Below are 23013 nucleotides of genomic sequence, written 5' to 3'. Positions count from 1 at the left end.
ACCTAAATGATGGGACCCACTTAGTGGACAGCTCGGATCTGGCACTTTTTGATGGATATCATCAAATTTTATTAAAAGAACATAAAAGTAAGCACTTGTACATGGGCCACCTTATCCAGTGTGGGATTAACAAACCTCTTTTCGAGTTTAGGGAGCAGCAAGAGCTATAATGCACCCACAGTTCTCATATCTATTTTAGGACTGTTGAACGGTTCACGCGTTCATCTAATGCTAAGCTTCTTCTTTTGTTTCCACTATAAATATGAATTCGTTTGTTATGTTTTGTGAAGTATGTTAGTCCATGTTCATTTGCCATCAGAAGGTATTTTCTCATCGTAGTTGATTTTCATTTTGCAGTTTTCACACACCTTTATGCTCATCTTTCATGAGTTTTCTTTGATATTTTTGACACTATGCTTGCCGCTTCCTGTTAGAACTGTTGGTGGGCCGGATCACAATCAAAACTTTTGAACAAGCCTGAACTGTTTACAGCCTCCTCTTCCTGTAATACTATTATGATGATCCCAAAGAGAATAATCCAACTCTACTTGAAAGAAAGCCTTATTTTCATGTTTACACCCAGATCCATAGCTCAAGTGGCAGACTGAGTGAAAGATACCTCGTTTCAACACTGAGGTCTTGGTATCGATTCCCTAGTGGGGGTGGCTAACAGTGAAATGTGAACTGACAATGGGTGTACTAACAAGCTAACAAAAAAAAAAAATAAAATAAAAATGTTTGCACCCTGTAACAGATTTGCTTCTAACTAAAAGAGACATTTAGGGGCACAGAGGAACTATACAATACTCGATCTGCATCTCTCTGTAGTTTATGTTAGTTTTCAGTTATGACAAGTGGGGTTCATTTCTGTAGTTTAGGTCGGTTTTCAGTTCTGATAAGCATGGCCAATTTCTGTAGTTTATGTTGGTTTTAAGTTCTGATAAGTGTGGTCCAAGGTTTGCTAATCCAGATTGTTGGCCTGTTGTGTCCACCGTGGATGGATTGTTCCTCCAAAGTATTCTCAATGGGGGAATCTTAAGCTTTCGATTCATGGGACACAATTTGACAAGTAAGACTTCAGAAGAGAAATACAACAACGATCTGCATACTGTAGAAAAATGTCCCTTATATTGTTTGCTGGGATTATTCTAATCTGGGAGATTTTTGGGGCATGGCCCATGGTGGACTGCACAAGACCAATGGTCTAGAATAGAGAACCATGGATCCCACTTGTCAGAATAGAAATTAGTTAATGCTTAATGACAGAAGCAACATAGTCACCCTGGTTTTAAGACTCGGTCGAGTAGGGTAGTAGAGTTGACTAGGAGACTTGTGGACCAATCCAGTTCAACACCACGAGTCCACCTCATGCCCATTTTGTCATGGTCTATCCTCTACGAGCCATAGACTAGATAATAACCAAACTTCTTTGAAATCTCAAGCAGTCCATGATGCGCGGACTTCTGAATTAATGTTTCACAATGATGTTGCATCTATTATTTTTCTCCATTGGAATTCAGCAGTCCACTTTTCATGCCTATTAATTGGATGGTTAGGGTCTGATGTTTTGCACCATGACTTGCTCCTAATTGCAGAATAAATGGATGATTTGGATGAGTGAATGGCCATTTTACATGTAATACAAACTCTACATCAAACATGCTTGATTTATCACTTCAAATTTCTTGAGGAATGATATCTTTGTACACAGGACCACCTAAGGTTCCAATGGTAATGGTCTCCAAGTCTGCCGTAGCTCATTCTCAAACCGCGAAGCTGGCAATAGTTGATGCAATCAAACCTCATCCCACATGTGAAAATGAAGAGGCTACGTGGGTCCACTTGATAACACTTGACAATAATTCCCCCTTTTGCTAGATGGTCCAAACCATTGGGCCATCCCATTTTCATTGGGGGTACCATGGTGGAAAGGTGGGATGGCATACAAACACCGGGCCATTGGGTCCACACACCAACTAGTTGTATGTGAGCTTCCCATCATGATTTGCATTTATAGGTGGGGTAATTTTAGAATTGCACGGACAGCTTTATTCATAGCCATACAAAAGACAATGGAATCATATTTTTGTGTAGAAAATTTTGTCTGAGTTTTCCTCTTGAGAAGGTCTCAAGTCCAACTGGTTGGATTATAAGTTATTATCCACCTGATAAATAACTTCAAACCTATCATGTGTGTGTGACATCCAACAGTCCAATACATTGCCCACATCATGAGAATCACCTTTGCAAAAATCAGCCACATCTGCCCATCAGGTTAGACTATATATAGTATTTTGTTATTTATCAGTGACTAGTTATTGTTTCCTATGGTGTGGCTCACTTGATGAATGGATGGGGCTTACTCAGTGATCCTTACTGTGGAACCAACGTATATTTGGCTTGGGTTTATGCACACGATAATTGGAAGGTATCCACTAGGTGGTTCTTAACCTGTGGTCCAACCAATTAGACTTGAGAGCTTGGATTTAGAATGCAGTGGAATCCAAATCACAATTACATTGGAATCAAGGTGATTCCGAATCCTCATTTATATTTTGTTGAGATACGCTGGAATCCAAATATGTTGTTTGGGGCTTGTATGTGGAAGGCATTGGAATTCTTCGGTATATTCAAAGTACTTATGTTTGATTAACTAAACTAGCTTTCATATCTCAAATTAGTGTGTGTGTGTGTGTGATGTTTGATAGAATGATTATAATAAGGTGAGATCCTGGATCCACTGAGGTGGGTGGGACCCCTGACTATGGGGCCCATTGTGATGTATGTGGCTACATCTACACCGTCCATCTTTATTGAAAGCTTATTTTAGGGCATGATCCAAAAAATGAGCCGATCCAAATCTTAGGTGGACCATAATACGGGAAACGGTGGTAATTGATCATCAAAACCTTCTTATGGGCCACAAATTTTTTGGATCAAACCGATATTTGTGTGATATCTTCATGCAGATCTTTGTGGCCCCCATGCAGTTTTTAATGGTAGGGAATCAATCACTATTGTTTCTTGTGGTGTGGTTCACATTAGATTTGGATTTGCTTCATTTGTGGGATTATGCCCAAAATTGAGCTTTCAAAACAGTTGGACGGTGTGGATTTAAGCCACATGCATCACCGTGAGCCCCGCAGTCGGGGGATCTGGGGTCTCACCCAATCCGCTCCTATGAAAATATATACTTTGGCCAAAAAACAGGAAATTCTGTGCCTTGGGTAGGCTACAAAAGCAGGGATCACAAACAGGTGGTTCACTGACATTTTTTTAACCGTCCATTTAAATTCCAACGTTTGGATGGTTCAGATCATTCTGTTGTTGTGATTTTAGTGTTGCAGCCTATAATTGGATTGTTTTTGGGTATCATCAGTGTCTAATGGATTAGTGGGCATTTCATTTGAATTAAAGGTGGATTTGAAATATTCCCATTTACCACCAAATCCAACGTACCAAACGGTGGTGTGTTGCTAGGCCTATTGAAGAGTAGGAATCTGAGATTTCTTGTTGCGAGACTGAGGGAGACTGATGACTGTAGATCTCGCTCACATCTAGTCCTTGTGTATTCGTAGCGTGAGATGCTCTCTCCGTAGCTTTTGTTAATTCATTACAGTGGAGACTGGTACATGGATCTCCAGCTTCCATAGTTTCTTTGAGTATGAATCCATTAAGAGACTGGCAATTTTAAGTGGCATTGGGAAGTTGCTGCCATGCATTCAAATCTGGCTGTACTCAAAATGCCATGAACTCATTTTTAGGTGTTTACTAAAGAGGGCGAGCTCTTTATTTTATTTTATTTTCCCAAGTTAGCTGGATGTAATGAGGAGGAACTTCCAGATGTGGAGCCCATGATTGGTTTGTTTCAAGCCATTGATCTGCTGATCCCAGACGTATGGACAACTCTTTAACCTTTCCATTTTTGGCATGTTAATGCATGGTTACGAAGGACAGATGCATCAACAAGCCACACCCATTGGAGGAAAGACCGAAGATTTGAACAGGATCTTCCAATTTTAGAGATTTTTATTTATTATTTTTTGAGCTCGTGCCATCCATGACTGAAGATGCCAGATCAATGGCTTGAATAAACGACCATAGTCCCCTCTTCTGCAGCATGGCCCACTGATAATGGGATGGGCCCACATCATATGTAAAAGCCGGACGGGCCCACTTGTATGGTGCCAGACAAGCAAAAGCTAACCACTGAATAATTCCTCATTCGTGAAAAGAGCACTTGAAACCGCAATTTGTTTTAGGCAAATAACACCCAGCAATGGAGACGATGGAAAAGCGTAGAGGGCATCCAATTCATTTATCAAGTGGGAATATATCATGCCTGTGCCCAATGCATGAAAACCACAAGGAATTTCATAAAACTTCCAGCCATCCCCATCACGTGTGGTCCTCCTGCAAGGTGGACCAACCTGATCTTAGGCCCACACCAACAACACAGGGAGTCCCACCTGATGCGGCTGCTTGGGTGTCTCACACGTGTATATGGACCTCTCCCACGCATATTTACCTTATTCCCCACCTTATAGAAACTTGGAAAAATAATACATAGCATTAGTACAAAAGTGAGTCTTTTTACAGCCATGAAATTCTGTAACAAAAGCAAAGAGAACACAACAAAGAAACAGAAGAAAAAAAACGAAGAAGAAGAAATTTCTCTCAAATGAATGGAAGCCTTGAAAGAAAAGCAGCTTCTCAAATTCTAATGAAGCCTATACCTGAGAAATGTCACGAATAAAAGAATATATACCTAAGGGTTTGTGAGACATCCTGTCGTCCCCCAAACCGTCAAAGCAAAGCATGTACACCGAACTTAGTGTACCAACCAGGCCATCTCGCCCGAAAACAAATAAATTAAATAAAAATGAAGGAAGAGGAGGATTGCAAATACTAGCTTAGCTGTTGGCTGTCCTCAGCCTCTTCTGAGCTTGTTGATGTGAGTCCTCCCCACTGCTAGCCACCCTCGAGTGGGCCACTGCACGGTTGCTTGATGAGGGGTCGTCATGATCCTACAAGTTCCAAAACTCATCAGTCTATTTTCTCTTCTTTGGTGTTCAAGAGTAAAAAAAATAAAAATACAGCAACAGTTTGCATTCTATATGGGAATTAAGGCCAAATATCTAGGGTTGGGATTTTACAATGTGGGAGATTTCTAGGGCCACACATCTAGGAATATTGCATGATGATAAGGACCTTGACACCCAACTAACAGAAACGCTTGAATTTAGAAATGGCCAAAACTACCTTAGCACTAGATGTTGTGGTTGATGGCCTGCTATTTGCTCGCTTGCCGAGATCAATCTGCACCGAAATGCTGGCTTGTGACAGATCTACGCCGGAGCTTTGCAATGCCTGTGTTAGAGAATTCAACAACCTGTTTAACACCAAGACATATATGGTAATCAGCTTATAATTCATATGTAATCCCAATGAAAGACTCTGCACACTGCAGATTAAAATAAGAAAACAAGTCCAAATAATGACTTAGTGACCATTATGGAAAAAATGACCCGTAACCGCCATTACGCCATAACAGTCTGTTACAGGGTAGATGCAGGGTTTTAACAGCTTTACAGTCCATATTGTAAAGGTAATGACAGTGGTCATTATGAAATACCTTCGTGAGGAGCTAAAACAAACTTTGAAAGTTGAAATAACATCAAGCACATGAAATAAGCATACTCACCCTTGAGAATATATGCTAGACACGCGAATCGTGCCCCCTTCAACTGTCAGCTCCTCTTGTTCATTCAGATTATCACTGTCAGTTGGGCACGGCCTCTGCCATAAATGCGGTTGAGGCCGAGATGCCATGTTCTCCACATCTGACATCAATCTCTGTGTAGGTAGGGAAATCCCACTATTCCTTGCAACAGAAGAAGAGAATGTATTTTGCTGCAAGGGACCAGGCACGGGGATTGTCTTACTTGCCAAACCCGGGTGGTGATCCATTGTCTTGTAAGGAGTGCCTGGGCTCATATTATCAGATTCCACTGGATTATTCGCAAGCATCGCTGGGGTGGACGCGACACTGTTTTCCTCAAATTTCCCAGCAAATGTCAAACCAGGACCAGCACCAGTCTTTGTGGCACGAGAATGGTCAGCTATACTCTCTCCCAGCACATGGCTGTGTTTCTGTTTCAAAACAAGAAAAAAAATAAAATCAGGGAGGAGTTCGGGTACAAGAAATCCAAGATTCAGATTCATTTCATTGCAGTTCAGTTAATTAAAACGCCCTGCGAAATTTCATGAATGGTCACAATTACCATGTCATACTCATACCCAAGGAAACAAAATACACTCCATTATGGCTGGAGATGCTAGCATATGGCAAATATCAGAGATGGCAATCGTTAGAAAAGGGTCAAAATTCAGTTGAAGAAACTGCTATGGGTAAAAATGGATTTTTGCATCAACAGAAACAAAATGGCCAAAGAATTGGAATTGAAATATGGCGTTGACTAAAGCAAGAACAAAGTGAAAAGACGGTCACATACGCACGTATGTCTGTTCCATAGATAACGTGGAAGTGAAAAGATGGCTACATACATACGTGTGTCTGCATTGTATATAACTTCAAAATACAAAACTTAGACTAAAATAACTAAATAACATACATAGGTAACAAAATAAGAAGTAAATATCAATAATTCTTTTTCTCAAATCCTTCATTTCCAAAATACATATACAAACTGATCTCTCTCCACTAAATTTCCTAGCTCTCACTTGATTCTATCAATGGATGATGTGTCTTTAAATTACCCTCAAAAAGGTTTTAATTATTTATTTATTTGAATAAAATGAGTTGAACTGTGGTGCCCAGCTCTTAGGCCAGATTAATAAACGGGATTATCTTGCGCTGGCCTGACCTGTATTCACACTTGATATAAAAAGATAAATGGGAGCACACAATCACATGTTTCATGTACACGAGCTATCATGTACCTATACACGAGCCATCACCCCCCACAGTGTGTCTAAAGGAAGGTATCGGTTCCTTACCCAGGGGATGAATTTCATGCTGTCCTGATTCCAGCCAGGGAATGCCGCCTCATACTTCTGTACCTTCTCTTGTAAGAAATGTATGTATTCAATAACCTGTGAAGATGGATAACTCATCAGGATCAAAGTTGAAAAATCCTCTGAAAGAAAACGAGTTCTTATGATTACATCCGGTACCTCCAGAAGGAACGACGCCTTATCTCGCTTCTGATCACTATGTGGTATGAGTTCTCTCAGTATCTGGAATCTGCATGACAACTTCGAAAAACCATCAGGCCATTGATGAATGAGTTCCTCTAAACAGAATTTTCTAGTTTAGAGGAATGCTACTATCAAATATGTATATGCACATCAAAATGCCTTGGTGGGCCACCAAACATTGATGAACCACACCCAAAAAAGCAAGGCAATGGAAATCTGGCGAATGGTTTTATGATGTGGAGCGGGTCACAGACACTTTCATGGCAAAGATGGACCAGAGAAGGCCCGATCGGAGGAGAAAATGATCTGGCAGGACCTTAAATTAGTCGTATCTCGCAAACGGGATGAGTTTTTCGACATATTATATATGATTGTGGGGTAGGAGAAGCTACTTAAGCCAACCAACCCCACTACGCCGGGTTGCCCACTCCGGATTTGCAAGATTTCCATCAGATCGACGGTCAAAAGTCCCAATTAATTTCATTTTTATAAGTTTTAGTTCGAGTATAACTTTTGATCCTTTGAGCTGTAGGAGTTGTGCCCAACTTGAAAAGGGCTTAGAAGTTAGGAGAATAACATGGTTGGGCTAAATTGACCATATACTATTTTTGGTTGAAAGCCATTGAGTCTAGGAGGAATGGAGTCCGTCTATAAATAGTAAGTTTAATATTTATAGTAAGTCACGTTTTTAGAATGTTTGAGTTGGAGTCTAAGTTTAAAACCCTGTCCTAGATTTGAGCTAATTATTTAAAGGGTTGTAATTCCATTTTTTTAATCATCAATTAAATTATTTCGAATTTATTAGGAATTATTCATGCTTTTATCACTTATGGATTCGAGGAAGCTCTGTGAGGAGTCCAAAGAACTCAGTGGATTCGAAGTAGTTATTCCCTGAGAAAGATGGTGACCGACCTCATCATGTCCCTCCCTGCGCCATTTTAAGACTCAGATACGATTAATCCAAGTCAACTTGGATTTGGCACCACCCAATCCAATTCAATACCATTGGTCACCCCTTGAGTCACTCCCAACTTGGTCAAGTCAGGCCGATACACCACCTGACTAAGGTGAGTCGTGACTTGATTCAAGACTAAACGAGTTGTACCCTATTCGCCGAGTCTAAAAACCATGCTCTAGTACCATCCAAGCAGCGGGCCTGAAAATGGTACGCTGAGCTAACGGGGTAAAATCCACAACAATTGGATGGTAAAAATTGTGCGATCAATATCATTTTTCACTTGGTCACCCACTAAAACAATGGTCTTATCACCATTCGTGTTTGCCATGTGTAAAAAGGGAATGGTACATGATAGGACTGATATGAAGCAGGCAATCTAATCGCACTTACCAATGACATATCTAAAACTGTTCCCAACGTAGTGCAGGAAATTCTGTCCACAAATTTGTAGATATTTAACAAAAGCTGCTCTTTGGAGAGTGCTGTCAAATCTAGATTTGTTTCAACTTTTGGCATAATTTCCGTTAGTGAGTTGGCTTGCTAATCTCGATGGGAAGAGAATTGATCAGCTGCAGACAGCTGTATGATTACCAGCCAACCAATATCATCTTTCCCGAAATCATGCTATATATTTGTGTTGGACATCCATGTTATGAAAATGGTAGGCCCCACCATGAAGCTCACCTGGCGCAAAATCAGGCTGGTTCAGTTATCAGGTGAGTGGCACTGTTGGAATCAGCCACAACCAACGGTCTAGCTTAACATATAGGTGTGGCCCACCTAACGAGTGGATAAGCATGGTCATCGGGATGGGTGATCTCACCATGTGTCCCACCTTTCGACCACATGTCCTGCCGAAGTGACATTTTGGCAGGTACAATGGGGTTGCATGGCCTCGGATTGGTACTAAATTGACATGGCAAAGCTCTATGGCCCCCACCATTATGTACGTATTATATCCATGCCGTTCATCTATTTTTCCAGAGCTCAAGTGGACCACACAACAGGAAATAATGGGGATTGAACTCCTACCATTGAAAACTTATTGGGAGCCACGAAAGTTTTCAATTAAGCCGATATTGTGTTTTCCCTTCACCCGGGTCTGTGCGACCTTATGAAATGGAAAATACTCACAAAACGGATGGAATGTGAGTATATAACACATCCATCATGGTGTGGCCCACATAATGCCACGCCAATACAGTACTCGACCTCTTGCTGTGTTCTACACTAGGCAATCCGAGTCCGGGCTACATGACCAGTTAGGATGAGGTGGGCCGTATGTGATCAGTTCTAGTCAGAAAAAATAAATAAATATGGGAAACAACTACCAGATGGACATTGGGAATCTAACATTCTATCCGTCTGAAGTAATGAAAATATAACTAATTAAAGAAAAACAAGCGCAGGAGAGATGGGCTGTGAGAACATACCGATCATTGATTTTGCTTCTCCGACGCTGCTCAGTGGCAGAGTGCTTTGATCGGGGCGTGTTTGCCCTTTGATCGTTTCCCTTCCCATCTGATTTTGCACTCAAATCCCCTGCAAGAAACAAAAGATAAAATTGTAAGGCTGGGATTACAGCTGAACAGGTAACCCTGCCGGAGGTTTGGAATCCATGCTATTTCAACATGGGATTTTCTTTATTAAAAATAAAAAAAAAAACAAAACATTGATGTGTTGGGATTCCCGCCAAGTAATAATACAATATGATACAGTGGGCATGATTATGTGGAGATACTGTGATAAATCCACTCCGTCCATCTGTTTAGAAAGACCAAAATAGGATAGGATTATAAAATTCAGGCAGATCCAAAACTCATGTGAGCCATAACACACGAAAGAGTGGGGATTGAAAGTTTGGCAGTGACAGAAGTTTTGTATCAGGATAATATTTGTTTCTACAGTATATCTGAGTGGTAATAATTCTATGAACAGCTTGGATGGAACATAAACATCATGGTCAGCTCCAGGAAGGTTTTAACAGTGGACGTTGCTGATCCCACTGTTTTGTGCCCAGCTGAGTTTTGGATCTGCCTGAATTTTAGAATTCTGTCAGATTTTGGTCTTTCTAAACAGATGGACGGAGTGGATTATCACGGACATCTCTGTGGACCCTACGCACAGAGATATCACTGTGCCCGGGGCCACAGGCAATCCGCTCCCCCAACACCCCACCCTCAGCGCACGTTTTCTCACCCACGGGATTTCAGCTAACGTGCGCCGGGGCGCGCACCGGAAGCGAACCCACCTTTCTGGGAGGACACCTCTTTCTTCACGAAATCCTCGTCGTCGTCATCGTCCTCTTCCGGAAGCCCCTTCATGGACCTCATCATCTCCAAAAACCCCAAGCTCTTCTGCTGCGCCTGATTTTGCCTGGCCAAGAAAAGGGTAAAAGCGTAAAAAACCCTAAAACCCAGCCACCAAATTCGGCTAAAGCCGCAAAAAGACGAAAAAGGGCATAGAGAATGGGGAGAATGCCACCGACTTGGAAGCTGGCAGAGAGCTGAAAACGCTGCAGGAAGCCAAGGGTGGAAATGGAACTGATTTCTTCTCCAACGGCTCTGCAACAGAAAAAAACAAGAAAGGGTGAATCCCTCATAAAGCTCCACCCGTGATGGTGGGTGTTCGCTAACGTGCACGTGCTGGGTGGTGGTTATGAAACCTGCGCTACCGTTGGTTTTTTTACTTCCCATTGGCCGGAACCGGGGAGTCGATGGGTGTTGAATTCCTGCGAAAGGCTTTCGCAGGAAGTTCCTGCGCAAGGATTCTGGATGGGGCCCACTGTGATGTTTGTTAGAAATCCAACCCGTCCATCCGTTTTTTGAACTCATTTTAGGACATGAGACCGAAAATGATTAGGATCCAAAACTCAGGTGGGCCATACATGATGAAACAGTGTGGAAAGGAATTCCTACCGTTGAAACCTTCCCAGGATCCACCTTGATGTTTATCTTCCATCCAAACCGTTTATAAGGTCATTTTCACTGAGATGAAGTGAAAAAGCTAAGAAATTAAACCGATACAAAACTTTTGTGGCCATATAAATGCTTCAACGGTGGTCACTAAATCCCCATAGTTTCCTCTCGTGTGGCCCAATTGAGTCTTTAATCCTCCTCATTTTTGGTCGCATGTCCTGAAATGAAGTCGAAAAACGGATGGACGGAGTGGCTTTCTCACAAACATCGTAGTGGGCCCCACACAAAATCTTGCGCAGGAACTTCCTGCGAAAGACTTTCGCAGGAAATCCGCGTCCGTGTTGAAACGTGGTTTTTGGAGCGACGTTGAATTCCGGTTTTCGGTTTACCGGTTCCGAACCGGTTCGCACGGGGCAGGTATGATCACGTGACATCACGTGTTCGGCGGGTGGGTTCACGTGATTTTTATTGTCATTTTCTCCGACAAGACTGCGTTTCTGTCCTCTCTAGGGGCAGCATCCAAAAAATGGACGGTTCTGATCATCCGACCATTTCTGCAGATCGGTCCAGTGAGGCGACACAGCCAAAACCGAATCCGCTGTGATTGGACGAGTACCTGTAATACAGTTTTCCCGCCCCCACAAGCCCCGCACGCGGGAGATCCTGGCCGTTCATACAGGTACCACGGTGGAGATTTGCCGGTCTCATTATCTGGTGAGCCGCAGCTGAAAAGCAAATGGATCGGTGGAGGGAAATAGGTAGATGGTACACATCAGTGTATGTACTTGGCCCACATGATCATTTGGCTAATAACACGAGCGGCTTGGATCTTTCACACGTGTGCCAAGTTTCCAGCGTGGGAGGCAGCCCCTAAAAAGTGAAAACCTACACGCGACACACGTACCGGTTTGGAATACGTGTATGCGATGAGGTCGGTTCATCAGGTCAGGTGGGGCACGCCTTCTGTGTTCCTCAGTCCAAAAATTGATCCGGTTCGCTCATTAGGTTGGCGATGCACTCGTGTGGACAAAATGGACGGTTTAAAAAAAGATCAACGACCCACATTCAAGGTATGAATGTGGCCCATCTGGTCTCAGGAAAGCCTGAAATTTTTTATCTAGGTCAAATGCACGGTGTTTCACACCAGATGAACATCTCAGATCTTTTGCAAGTGCGCCAAACTCGCACAAGCACCCACGAATAAAATTCTACTGCTATTCATATGCGAGTAACACTCGCGTTTATGATTTTTTCTTTTGGAAACCTCCACTCTCTGCCATGAAAGAACACGTATGCATGATTCCTCCGCATCAAGCACGTGGGTTCCACAATTCAACGATCCAAACCGTTCATGTTGTCCCGATTCCTTTCTAACCATACCATCAGTGCGGTTTGTGTGTGTGATTTCTGGCATGGCCCACCTGTGCACAGGCCACCCAGTGAAAGGAATGTAAACGTTATCCTTTCGTAGCTACTTTCCTCAACACCAGCTAGATTATCAGGATTCAAAAGATGCAATGGACAGGCGAAGAATCCTACCTCTTATGGGCTGTCCTTCTCCCACCTTCTCCTTCACAACTGACTCATCCCACAGTGTAAAAGCTCCAACGCCGAAGTTGCCGTTGGCCTTGTTAACCTCTCCACAGCTCCTCTCTGCACTAACCGACCGAACATCAGTGCTACCCGACTGGACATCGGTAAACGATGGTCTCTCCGGCTTCACGGCTCGGCCGAAATTGGAAATGTGGCTAATGCTGTAAGTTCCAATGCCTCCAGGGAGTGCATGCTCGATCGAAGAAGGCTTCTCGACGGCAGATATCGTCTCATTTGCGTCATCTCCGATAGAATTGCTCTTTCCAACTCTCTCCAATGGTTGTAGAAAATCATGGGTTTTTAGATAAAATCCTGAAAAACCATATTCATGTTGATGTAAACATCAACTCAACCGAATGATTTGATAGTCCGGCAGAGTAAGACACTTGATATGCACGCGTGACTGAATTATGGAACCAACGGTCATTCAGACACTAAATTTCTTTTTTTAAATTTTAACGGTTGATGAGTGTCCATCAATCAGATGGTCCAATAATCAACTAAAATGGGACCATAATTTGGACGGTTTATTTGAATTACTTGGCGACAGGTATGTAATTTCCAGGTAATTTTTAAGTGCTCGTGTATCATCTATCCCAATCTGTCAGCCTTTCAAAGGTTTTCCTCTGTCACGAGCAGTCGGCCATATTCAAGTACACGTGCTGATATGCTGCGAAACGTCCCATAATCGACTTTTCCATCAGGTGGGCCACACTGTTTATATCTTTTCTTTCGAAATTTCAAAGCTGCACGGACTGTTGATAGATCATCTGACCTGAAAATAAGGCCATTTCACTTTTCCTAGAGCCCACCACGTAAAAACAAACCGACAGCTAGAACAACTATTTTCTTGCCGTACATTTATTCTGTACACTGTGGCCCACTTAAGTGATGAAGGGGCCAGAAGATTTATCTGGTGTGGCCCACCTGATGGAAATCTGGGATCTTTGAACAAAGTGCCAAATTGGCGTGTGTCCAATGGATGGATGGTCAATGCTCTACGCACGTGTGGGCTCAGCAAACCTCTGATGATAATTTACAAAATACAGGTAGAGACACTCATTTCTGTAGGAATCCATACAATATGTGAGCACGTGCCATCGCGGGGTCAAACCTTAGTGGGCCAGCTTATTTCAGTCATTACATCAGCCTAGCGCGAGAGAGCTTTCTCATGATTATCAAACGAGAACCAATAACAAACAGCCGCATGGAAATTTCAACATATATACGTACTACAGCCATTTATTTTCAACCTACCTGTCACAGGCGTAGATGATCTGATCCATACAAAAGGTGGGCCACGTTATGATGATTACATGGCGCCAAAATCAGGTTGCTTTTCCTTAATCAGTCAAAATCAGTGGTCTGCCAATGGCATGAATCAAGTGAACTGGTGTGGCCCACCCAATTAGTCTAAACCAGTTATCCTTGAATCAGATGCCGATTCGACCATATTTTTAAAAAGGCAAGAAATAGATAGGACCTATTTTTGGATAATCAAGCCCATTCATTTACTGGGCCCACCCAAAATCAGATCCATTAGAATATGCTGGCACTTTAATTAACGGTTCGCAAATGAATGGTCAAAATTGGACCATCTAATGAATGATGGATAAATGCGGAGAAAAATAAAATTAAAAAATTCCTAACATTAGAGGTGGGCCAAAAAAACATAGCTCAATTAATGGGCGGATTGCAGAATCTGCGAGCAATTTGGCTAACCCGACGGACTTATACCCTAGCAACATGTGTGCAATTTGTTAGAAAAAGGTCCCCCCACTCATTAACTTACAAATGTGCAATTCTTTCACTTATTCAAACCATTTCCATCACGTGCATTGCATGTGCCTTGCCTTTCAAGTCTCATGTGAGGCCCATGAAATGGACAGCCATAAAGGCCTCTAATAAAATATGGGCCCTACCTGGAATTCCAACAAAGCCAAACCTGGCCCAACATGGATTCCCAACTCCGCCAGGTATTGGAAAACGGGAGCAAAAATTCGGATGTTCGCCAATTCCACGCGTGTGGAGCCCTGCCTATTCCAATCAGGCACACGTGTCAATTGGAAAACACGAGCGTGCGAGATCTGAGCTTTTCCTTTTTGGCTCTTTGATCTTCTGCCCATAACACCAGGCAGTAGTTCCGCTCCTTAAGCGGGCCACCATGTCCAAAGGTAACTCTGATGGATAAAGCAGTTTCTTTTTTCTGGCCGTTCGTTTGTTTTATATGCTGGGGCCCAGATGAGTTGTCCAAAGGTCTTCTTGTCAGGGTTAATATGTAACCAGTCCACCTGATGGAAAGCTCAGATCTCGCACGTGTCTGCGTGTGGATGGGCAGGGCTCCCTCACGACCTAAAAATTAAAAATTCGGTCTTACCATCCAACGGTTCTGATCAATTGATAGAGCTCCTACTGGGCCAGTTGGCTATTTCTAACAATGGTATCTACAGAATTTTTTATGGGTCCGTTGATCTAATCTTCTCGGGACCGTCCAAAAATGCGTGATGGATCAAACAGTTTTGAACTCTCAATCACAGAGGAGATCTAGCAACGGATTGTACGTTACTCCATCTTTTTAGATTCATTTCCTCGGCCTATCCATCATAGGCCCATGAGCTACATGAAATGATGATCCAGACGGTCTATCTGATGGACCACTCAACTACAGAAATATCACAACGGTCAGAAAACCACATCCATCCTATGGATGGATACTGGTCGGAAACAAATCCACCGTCGAAATTCAAATAGCTAGAATTTTCCCATCGGCGGTATGATTCTTTTGATAGTTTGTACAGGTGCCCATCAAGCCCGCAGATGAATGGTCGGGACCACCAGATCATGTAGCCGTATGGGCCCCACTCAGGGAATCGTCAAGCTACCGTCCCTCGAGTGGGAGGAAAACAGAAATCTCTCTCTCTATCTCTCTCTCTCTCTCTCTAATCTACCTAGAGAAAAATAACAGAAAGCAATAGAAAATAAAATAAAATTCAAAGCGTACCATGAGAAGAAGGCCTTGGATCTGGATGATGGAAAGATGTATCACCATACAGCGATAGAAAATCATGTGTTGGTTTTTTTCCTGCAAAAACATCACAATCTTGTGAGAGAGAGAGAGAGAGAGAGAGAGAGAGAGAGAGAGAGTTCTATGTTGGAAGGGTAATTCTGTAAATATTCATGTTTGGAGGTAGGAGTGGCAGTTGAGAGAGAGATGAAAAGGTCTTGTGTTGAAGGGCAATTCTGTAATATTTCATGTTTGGAGTTTGGAATGGCAGTTCTGAGAGAGATAGAGAGAGGGAACAAAATCGATACCTTCAGTTCCAAAAGGGCGAGGTTGAGGAAGCTCCATTTTCGTTGTTTCCAATCCTTTCCGTCTCCAAAATCAAATCTCTGTAAATTTCTTTTCACCAAGTCACAAAATTCAAATTCTCATTTCTCCCAAATCCAGAGAAACTTACAAACTCCCTCCAGAATTCACTCTTCAAAAATCAAAGTCTTCGCAATCTTCGTTTTCTACGAGCTTTCCAACGTAAAATGACAAGATCCAACGGAGGAGATCTTCTAATCTCTATCTTTTCACTGAATTTCGCGGATCGACGACGAAATGTGAGGAATCAACTGTCGGATGGAAGATTCTGCTCACGGAGGCAAATCTCACCTTCTTCAAGCTCACGAAATCCTGTTCGAATTTGAAGATCCCTGAAAATTACGAAAAAGCCAGATCCGGAAGTTTGTTGATATTTACGAAAAAAACAGATCGAGAAGGAGGAGCGGCGGATTCTTACCTTTGAATTCGAGCTCTGGAAACGCTTTCAACACTTCGGAGATTTGAATTCCACGTAAAAGGTTTCTACAAGATGGAGAACTACGGAATTCGGAGATAGGAAATGCAGCGGAATTTGGATTGAATTTCGCTCGAATTTCGGTCTGATTCTCTCTCTCTCTCTCTGTGTCTGTGTCTGTCTCCTCCGACGAGATGTGAGCGGCGGAAGAGGGGTCGGGTCGGAGGGCCTGGGTAAGATCTTTTATACGCTTTTTTTTTTCTTTTCCGTTATTGATAACGCCGTTTTCTTGACGGCGTTAGTCTTACTAACGGCGTTAACAATCCTCTCTGACGCTTCCGCGGGTGTATTATTTAGACAAACGGCGAGGAATTGGGATCGTAAGCTTTGGACGGTTTATTTGATACTCCACCTACGTCTGATGCTTGATACGCATGCACTTATATGTTGAACACGTGGCATATGTGAAATCAAATTAAATCGAGTGGAATGTGGAAAAATAAGTGTGTAACCAAATTTCCAAGATCAAATTTGATTAACAATCCTGCACTCTGATTAAATCGACAATTGTTTGTTTAAATAGCACCGTTGGATCTTTTTCCTTTTTAACCGTCCAATACATGTCCAGCAATCCAATACGCTGGTTATAAGGAAAAGCATAATTTTTGAGTCATGATACATATAAACTGTGGCAGATATTTTGGACATTTTAGTTTGATTTTACTAATAAGCGTAAAAGCAATTTCAAAGCAGTTCCTAAGTGCCTGTGTATCATCCTTCACACACTGTCGGAGTATTAAAGTTTTCCTCCTTCTCATATGTAACGGGACTGAAATGGGTGTCAATGGGCCGCGCTCGGGACTTAAAAATCAGAATTTTGAAAAGGCCCGGCCCGAAACAGTTTAAAATACGGCCAAGTCCTACTCCAGGCCCGGCCCGTCGACAGCATATACTGAATCCGGTGCGCGTCGGCTACTTGAGAAATGCTAAGTATGTGTGCTCCCTCCTTAGAGGCACACGTGCCAAAGAAGGACACACGTTCCATACACGCAACCTGTACTTTCATATAAACCATCTATTTTTGTGGGCCCCACTCTGACTGTACTATTGACTGAATTCGCTGATCGAAGATGTCAACCATCCAAATTCAATGGGTAAAATCGGACGTCTAAGATTGTTTGAACAGAATTTTCAAGCCATCCTCCAATCCACAACGAGGCCACATATTCATAGGTGGGGGTCTGGTCTGGCCCACTTTTGCTTTCCCGCCAAATTTCTCGCTTATGATAGGCAAACTACAACGTGCAATTGCATGGATTGCATGGCAACACATGCACGCTACACAACGGACAAATCCAGACCATCCAAATCGTCGTTCTGAATCTAGATCACTGGATAGACCCAAAAATACATCATTTAGACAATCCCAACCGATGGATTGGTGGCCACTACAAGGATGGTTAAAATGAGATTATCAGTAATGTAAATTTAATGGATGGAAGCATTAAATTTTGACCATCCGTTACTGGGGTCCACTTAGATGGATTAAGATAAAAATCAATTGATATCCTAGCTAATTGATTGGAGGATATCTAAAGACCATGGGATGAAATAATCAACGGTTGGACTTCATCAAACAAATACCAACTAATCAAAGGTTAGGACCATACAATCGACCTGATGCCAATTGGACGGTTTGATTTTTTTGCATGCGTACCATCACACTACACCAAGAAGATCAGTTGGGCCACACCATAGAAGGAAATGTCTCGCCACTGATAAATAATGAAATACAAGTGGGATCCAGTATCCTCTTAACATGGGCAACCTATTGGACGGATTGGATGGCGCACGTGCGTAGAAGTTTGAAAGTTATCTGATGAGCGGATGGTTACTTATGGTCCAACTAGTTGGACCTGAGACCTTTTACTTAAAAATGGGTGGATATGATAATCAGTTTTGTTCTTTTATGTGGGGCCCACCTGATGGTTTTATTGACCTAACTTCTCAGACGTGTTATCAATAGAACAGGGACCACCTGATGAACCGCTGCGATATTACTCACATGTTCGCCATTTACACGTGCGACTGAACTTTTACCATTTCTCGGTTCTTGCCGTCGTATTCTAACGCATGCACGCGGTGTACGATTCCACAGTCCACCTCTCTACAGCACTCTGCACTCACGAATCTCCATCTACGTTAGATCACGAGGCGTACGTTTAGGCATCCGAACCCCATGTGCAGTGGCGCACCGTAGAGGGAGGCCCCCTTCCACTCGGCACGGCTCCCGAGGAATTGTACGCGTACGGGTGTCACGTGAGGTTGACTACGGTTGGCGTTGACATCTACTCTTAGATATCAGTTAATCATGATTAGTGGCGTAAATCCCCAGCTTTCACCAGAGCTTAAGCTGCAGAGCATGTTGGTGGTAAAGGAGAAAGGTCACGTGCTACATCCAGCGTGCCAGCCCCACTCAGGTGGGCCCCACATCACTCCCCCAACAGATATGCGCAAAACCCGGGCATTCCTGGCGAGCCTTCATGTGCTCCAGATTCCTTCACTCATTTTCCTCGCAATTTCTTTTTTTTTTTTTAATTAAATTATTTTTAATTATAAATATTTAAAAGAGAAATACTCCGGTGCTCTCTCAGAGCACTATATGTTATAATACTCTGGCTGTATCTTGCCATTTGGAAAGTCCATCATTCGATCTGAACCGTCTATTAGGTTTAGCACACCTTTGATGGGATACTGTCCAAAAATTACACGGATCGGATGAGCTAACTCGGCACTAATTTGTTTTTGTAGCCATCCTTTTTCCAATCCATGCATGCGATGGTTGTGATTGCCTCAAAAAAGCGAATTAGAATCATAAGCAAATAAGTGATGGCTCATAATAATGAGCTTGATTAAATTATTCAATGAGGGTAATTTTTCATTATGGGCTTAACTTCTCATTTACCTTTTTTTTTTATCTAAACAAAATTTACTTTACCAATTTAGATTTATATTCATATAAACAAATTAATAAAAAAAATTATCTTTACCTTTTCTGCTATCTTTGTCTAAAACTAGGAGTATTTTTGTCTAAAACTTTCTTTTCATATCTGAAAAATTTACTTTCGTAACATAAGTTTTCGACCATTAAAAAAAAAAAAACACAAAACCGCCCAAGGAAAGTACTATGCTAATTTTTTCATGACTTTTAAAAATGATCCTGACAGTCCATATTAAAGGCTAATGATCAGATTGTTACGATGGTCAGTCTGGTGGGTTAAATGAATTGTTTTTTTTTTCATATGAGTTCTGTGTTGAATCTAGTGGACGGCCTAGATTAATTGATTGGATTGTCCAAGTGTCCAATGCAACCAAGATCACTTTAACTTCCTATGTGGCACGCTGCCCTCACTTGCGGAACATGGGCATACACGTGAGAAATCGAATCCATTCATCAGGTCATATCTACCATGTAGATGACATGTGCTTAAAATCCAGCGCGTATGATCATCTAGTGAATGATCAAGTGGTCAAGAGAAATCGACCGTTGGTTCGAGTTATGTGTACATCTGTAGCTACTTCATGGTCATACTTGACTGATTTTAGATACACCGAAGATCTCCTGATGAATAGATCTGATCTTACACACGTGTAATTCATCTCCACGTGTGAGGCAGGTGCACTTTGGAAGTATGCTCGAGCGAGTACAAGTAGCATTTATCAGTCTCTAGACGCTTTGGATAAAGAGTAAATTCCAAGGTACATCACTGTAGGCTTTTAACAGTATACTTGAATTTCCGAGTTCTAACAAGTGGGCCCATGGTTCGATATTACAGGCCGTCCATGTGTTGTGTCTCAATGTCGATGGATCATACTGGAGAATTTTTTGTTAAAGGACAATCATCACCTTCCAATTTATAGGCCTACAAATAGACGGTTGACAAGACCTGTATAAACAATGTTCCAAATTCAACTGAAATAATTGTCAAGATTATCTTCCAATCCATTTTTTTTTTAAATTTTAAATTCGACTCGATTCAAAATGTGGCAGATCAACGGTTAGGATTACCAAACCATGGACCCCACTTGTCAGAATGAAAAACCCGTACACACTTGCTGAAGACTCGGGATAAGGATCATATTGTCTACAGTTCTTATTTGGATAAATGCGCCATCTTTTCTACTTTTCTTAGAAAATATTATCACTGTAAGCACTTACTTTTTTTTTTTTTAAATTTATTTATTTATAACAAACAGCTAAAAACTTATGTTACGAAAGTAAACTTTTAGGATATGGAAAAGGGTTTTGGACGAAAATACCTCTAGTTTTTAGGTAAAAGTAATTGAAAAAGTAAAGTATTTTTGTCTTTATTAGTTCATCTGTATGAGTAGAGATCTAGATTGGTAATATAGGGCTTGTTCGGGTCAAATAAAAAAGGTGGATGAAAGGTCACGTCTATAGTAAAAAATTACCCATTTTCTTACTTTAGTGGAATGCTCTCCTATGTTAGTTAACAGGTAATTTTTTATTATAGACGCGACCTTTCATCCACTTTTCTTTTTCCGATCTAAATAAAACCTATTTTACCAATTTAAACTCTTACCCGTACGGACGAACCAATAAAGATGAAAATATCTCTACTTTTTCAGCTGCTTTTACTTGAAAATTTGAGGTATTTTCGTTCAAAACTCTTTTTTCATACCTGAAAAATCTACTTTCGCAACATAAGTTTTCGACCATTCAGAAAAAAAAAAATGCATAAAAGGTAAGCATTTACAGTGCTAATTTTTTCCGCACCGTTTCAAAATGCAAAGCGGACTAGGTGTTATTCGGATAACACGTTAGTGGGTATTTCCTTAACCGTGGACCACCTTGATATGTTGCATATGCACACTGTTCATTAGTTTTTTCAGATCATTTTAAGTCATGAGATCGAAAATGAAACAGATTGAAATCTCAAGTGGACCACACCACAGGAAGCAATGATCATTGAACACTCATTATTAAAAGCTTCTTAGGGTCCACTATAATGTTTATTTTCCATTCAACCCGTTGATACAGACCTGGATGAAGTAAAAAAAAATCAGCTTGATCCAAAAGTTTTGTCGCCCCAAGGAGTTTGGATGGTTTGGATTACTTTACAACTGTGCTATATGTGCGCTCGAAGACTCACCATCATTTTTTAAATGGTGTAGAAGAAAAAATTAGCACTGTAGACTCTTCCCTTGTGGGCCTTTTTTTTTTCAATTCCTGAAAGTTTATGTTACGAAAGTAGATTTTTAGAGTACGGAAAGAGAGTTTTGGACAAAAATACTCTGATTTTTAGGATAAAGTAGTTGAAAAAAGTAGGAGTATTTTTATCTTTATAAGTTCATCCGTACAAATAGAGATTTACCAAAGTTTGGTAAGATACGTTTTGTTGAAGTCAAATATAGTGGGTGGTACGTTAGGTCTATAGTAAAAAATTACTCACGTAGGAGTCTTCCGCCTCCTTGATACTACTTTCCATATAAATCCAGTCGCACGTGCCGATCTAGAAATATCGTGCGAGATCAATTCTTTCCATCAGGTTGGCTCCACTGTTTAGATCTTATGGCCTAAACATCAGGTTATTTCATACCTTAGGTGGACTAAAGCAAACAAAACAAATGGACAGATAGATAAAGTTTTTAACCGTAGGTTAACCTTTATAGATTGTGGCCCATCTGAGGAGTAATACCGCCTGATCTTGGGAGAAGAAGATATAAATATTATTTCCAAGAAATTGGAAAGCTCAGATCTAGTATACGTATTCCATATATGGCACGTGTGCCTGCGTGTGTAGGGACAGTGCTCCGCAGGCGTGTGTAGTTATCAAATTATCTATGCATGTCTTTCTCCTTTTTTATATTTTAATTGGTTTTTATTATAATTTATAATAAGCCAATAATATCAATCGATAATGCGAGGCTAGCAGCTAGCTAATGAGGTTTACTCCAGTACATCCCTATGTGTTACTATACGATACAGCTTGGGCATTAGCCTTTAAGTTTGGGATCATATCTGAATGATCCAAACCGTTTGTATGATGGGCCACCTCTAGGATGATGAATAGTGAAAAACGAAAACTCATTGGAATTTTTTTAACTATTTCATCATGTGAATCTTTTCTTTGAAGTAGAACGGTGTCCTTAACCTTCGTTTAAAAAAAAAAATCTTAGAGTTCTTTTAGGTATCCACCATCGACAGTAGGACCCATCTTTTCAACGGTTTAGATCATTGAAAGAATCCCGATCCAGTGACTAAAGTCCCCACGTTTCTTGCTGCAAATTGCAACATATAGGTACTTCTAGCTAGCGTTCACTTTGGTAGCTGTTGCGAACCTTAAAATGTTGAAATTACATGATGGTGGAAGGTTTGTAAAGCACAGTTGGGAATTCAGTATTGACTAGTGGGGCCCATTATTCAGTGATCCAAACCGTCCAAGTAATGGACTTGCTATGGATGGTCCATGTATAAAAAATCCACTAATTCAAAAGATCCAGGTTGTAGGATTTTTTT

The 23013-nt window shown here is 41.4% G+C and overlaps 1 protein-coding gene across 1 annotated transcript; it reads right to left on the bottom strand.

The window, feature by feature from the left end:
- Positions 1–4551: 4551 nt before the first annotated feature.
- LOC131255689 (transcription factor BIM2-like) lies at positions 4552–16695 on the bottom strand. The gene is made up of 12 exons (XM_058256477.1): positions 16476–16695; positions 16003–16389; positions 15692–15772; positions 12637–13002; positions 10668–10743; positions 10431–10555; positions 9613–9721; positions 7198–7267; positions 7021–7116; positions 5705–6153; positions 5263–5392; positions 4552–5027 (listed from the first exon to the last, which is right to left on the bottom strand). The coding sequence occupies exons 2-12, from the start codon at positions 16037–16039 to the stop codon at positions 4914–4916; spliced, it is 1653 nt and encodes a 550-aa protein (XP_058112460.1). The 5' UTR covers positions 16040–16389; positions 16476–16695; the 3' UTR covers positions 4552–4913.
- Between the last annotated feature and the right edge of the window lie 6318 nt (positions 16696–23013).

This window comes from Magnolia sinica, chromosome 9 (genome assembly GCF_029962835.1).
Source record: "Magnolia sinica isolate HGM2019 chromosome 9, MsV1, whole genome shotgun sequence".
Classification (NCBI taxonomy): Eukaryota; Viridiplantae; Streptophyta; class Magnoliopsida; order Magnoliales; family Magnoliaceae; genus Magnolia; species Magnolia sinica.
The sequence above is the reverse complement of the archived record's forward strand: the minus strand, read 5'-3'. Positions and strand labels throughout refer to the sequence as shown.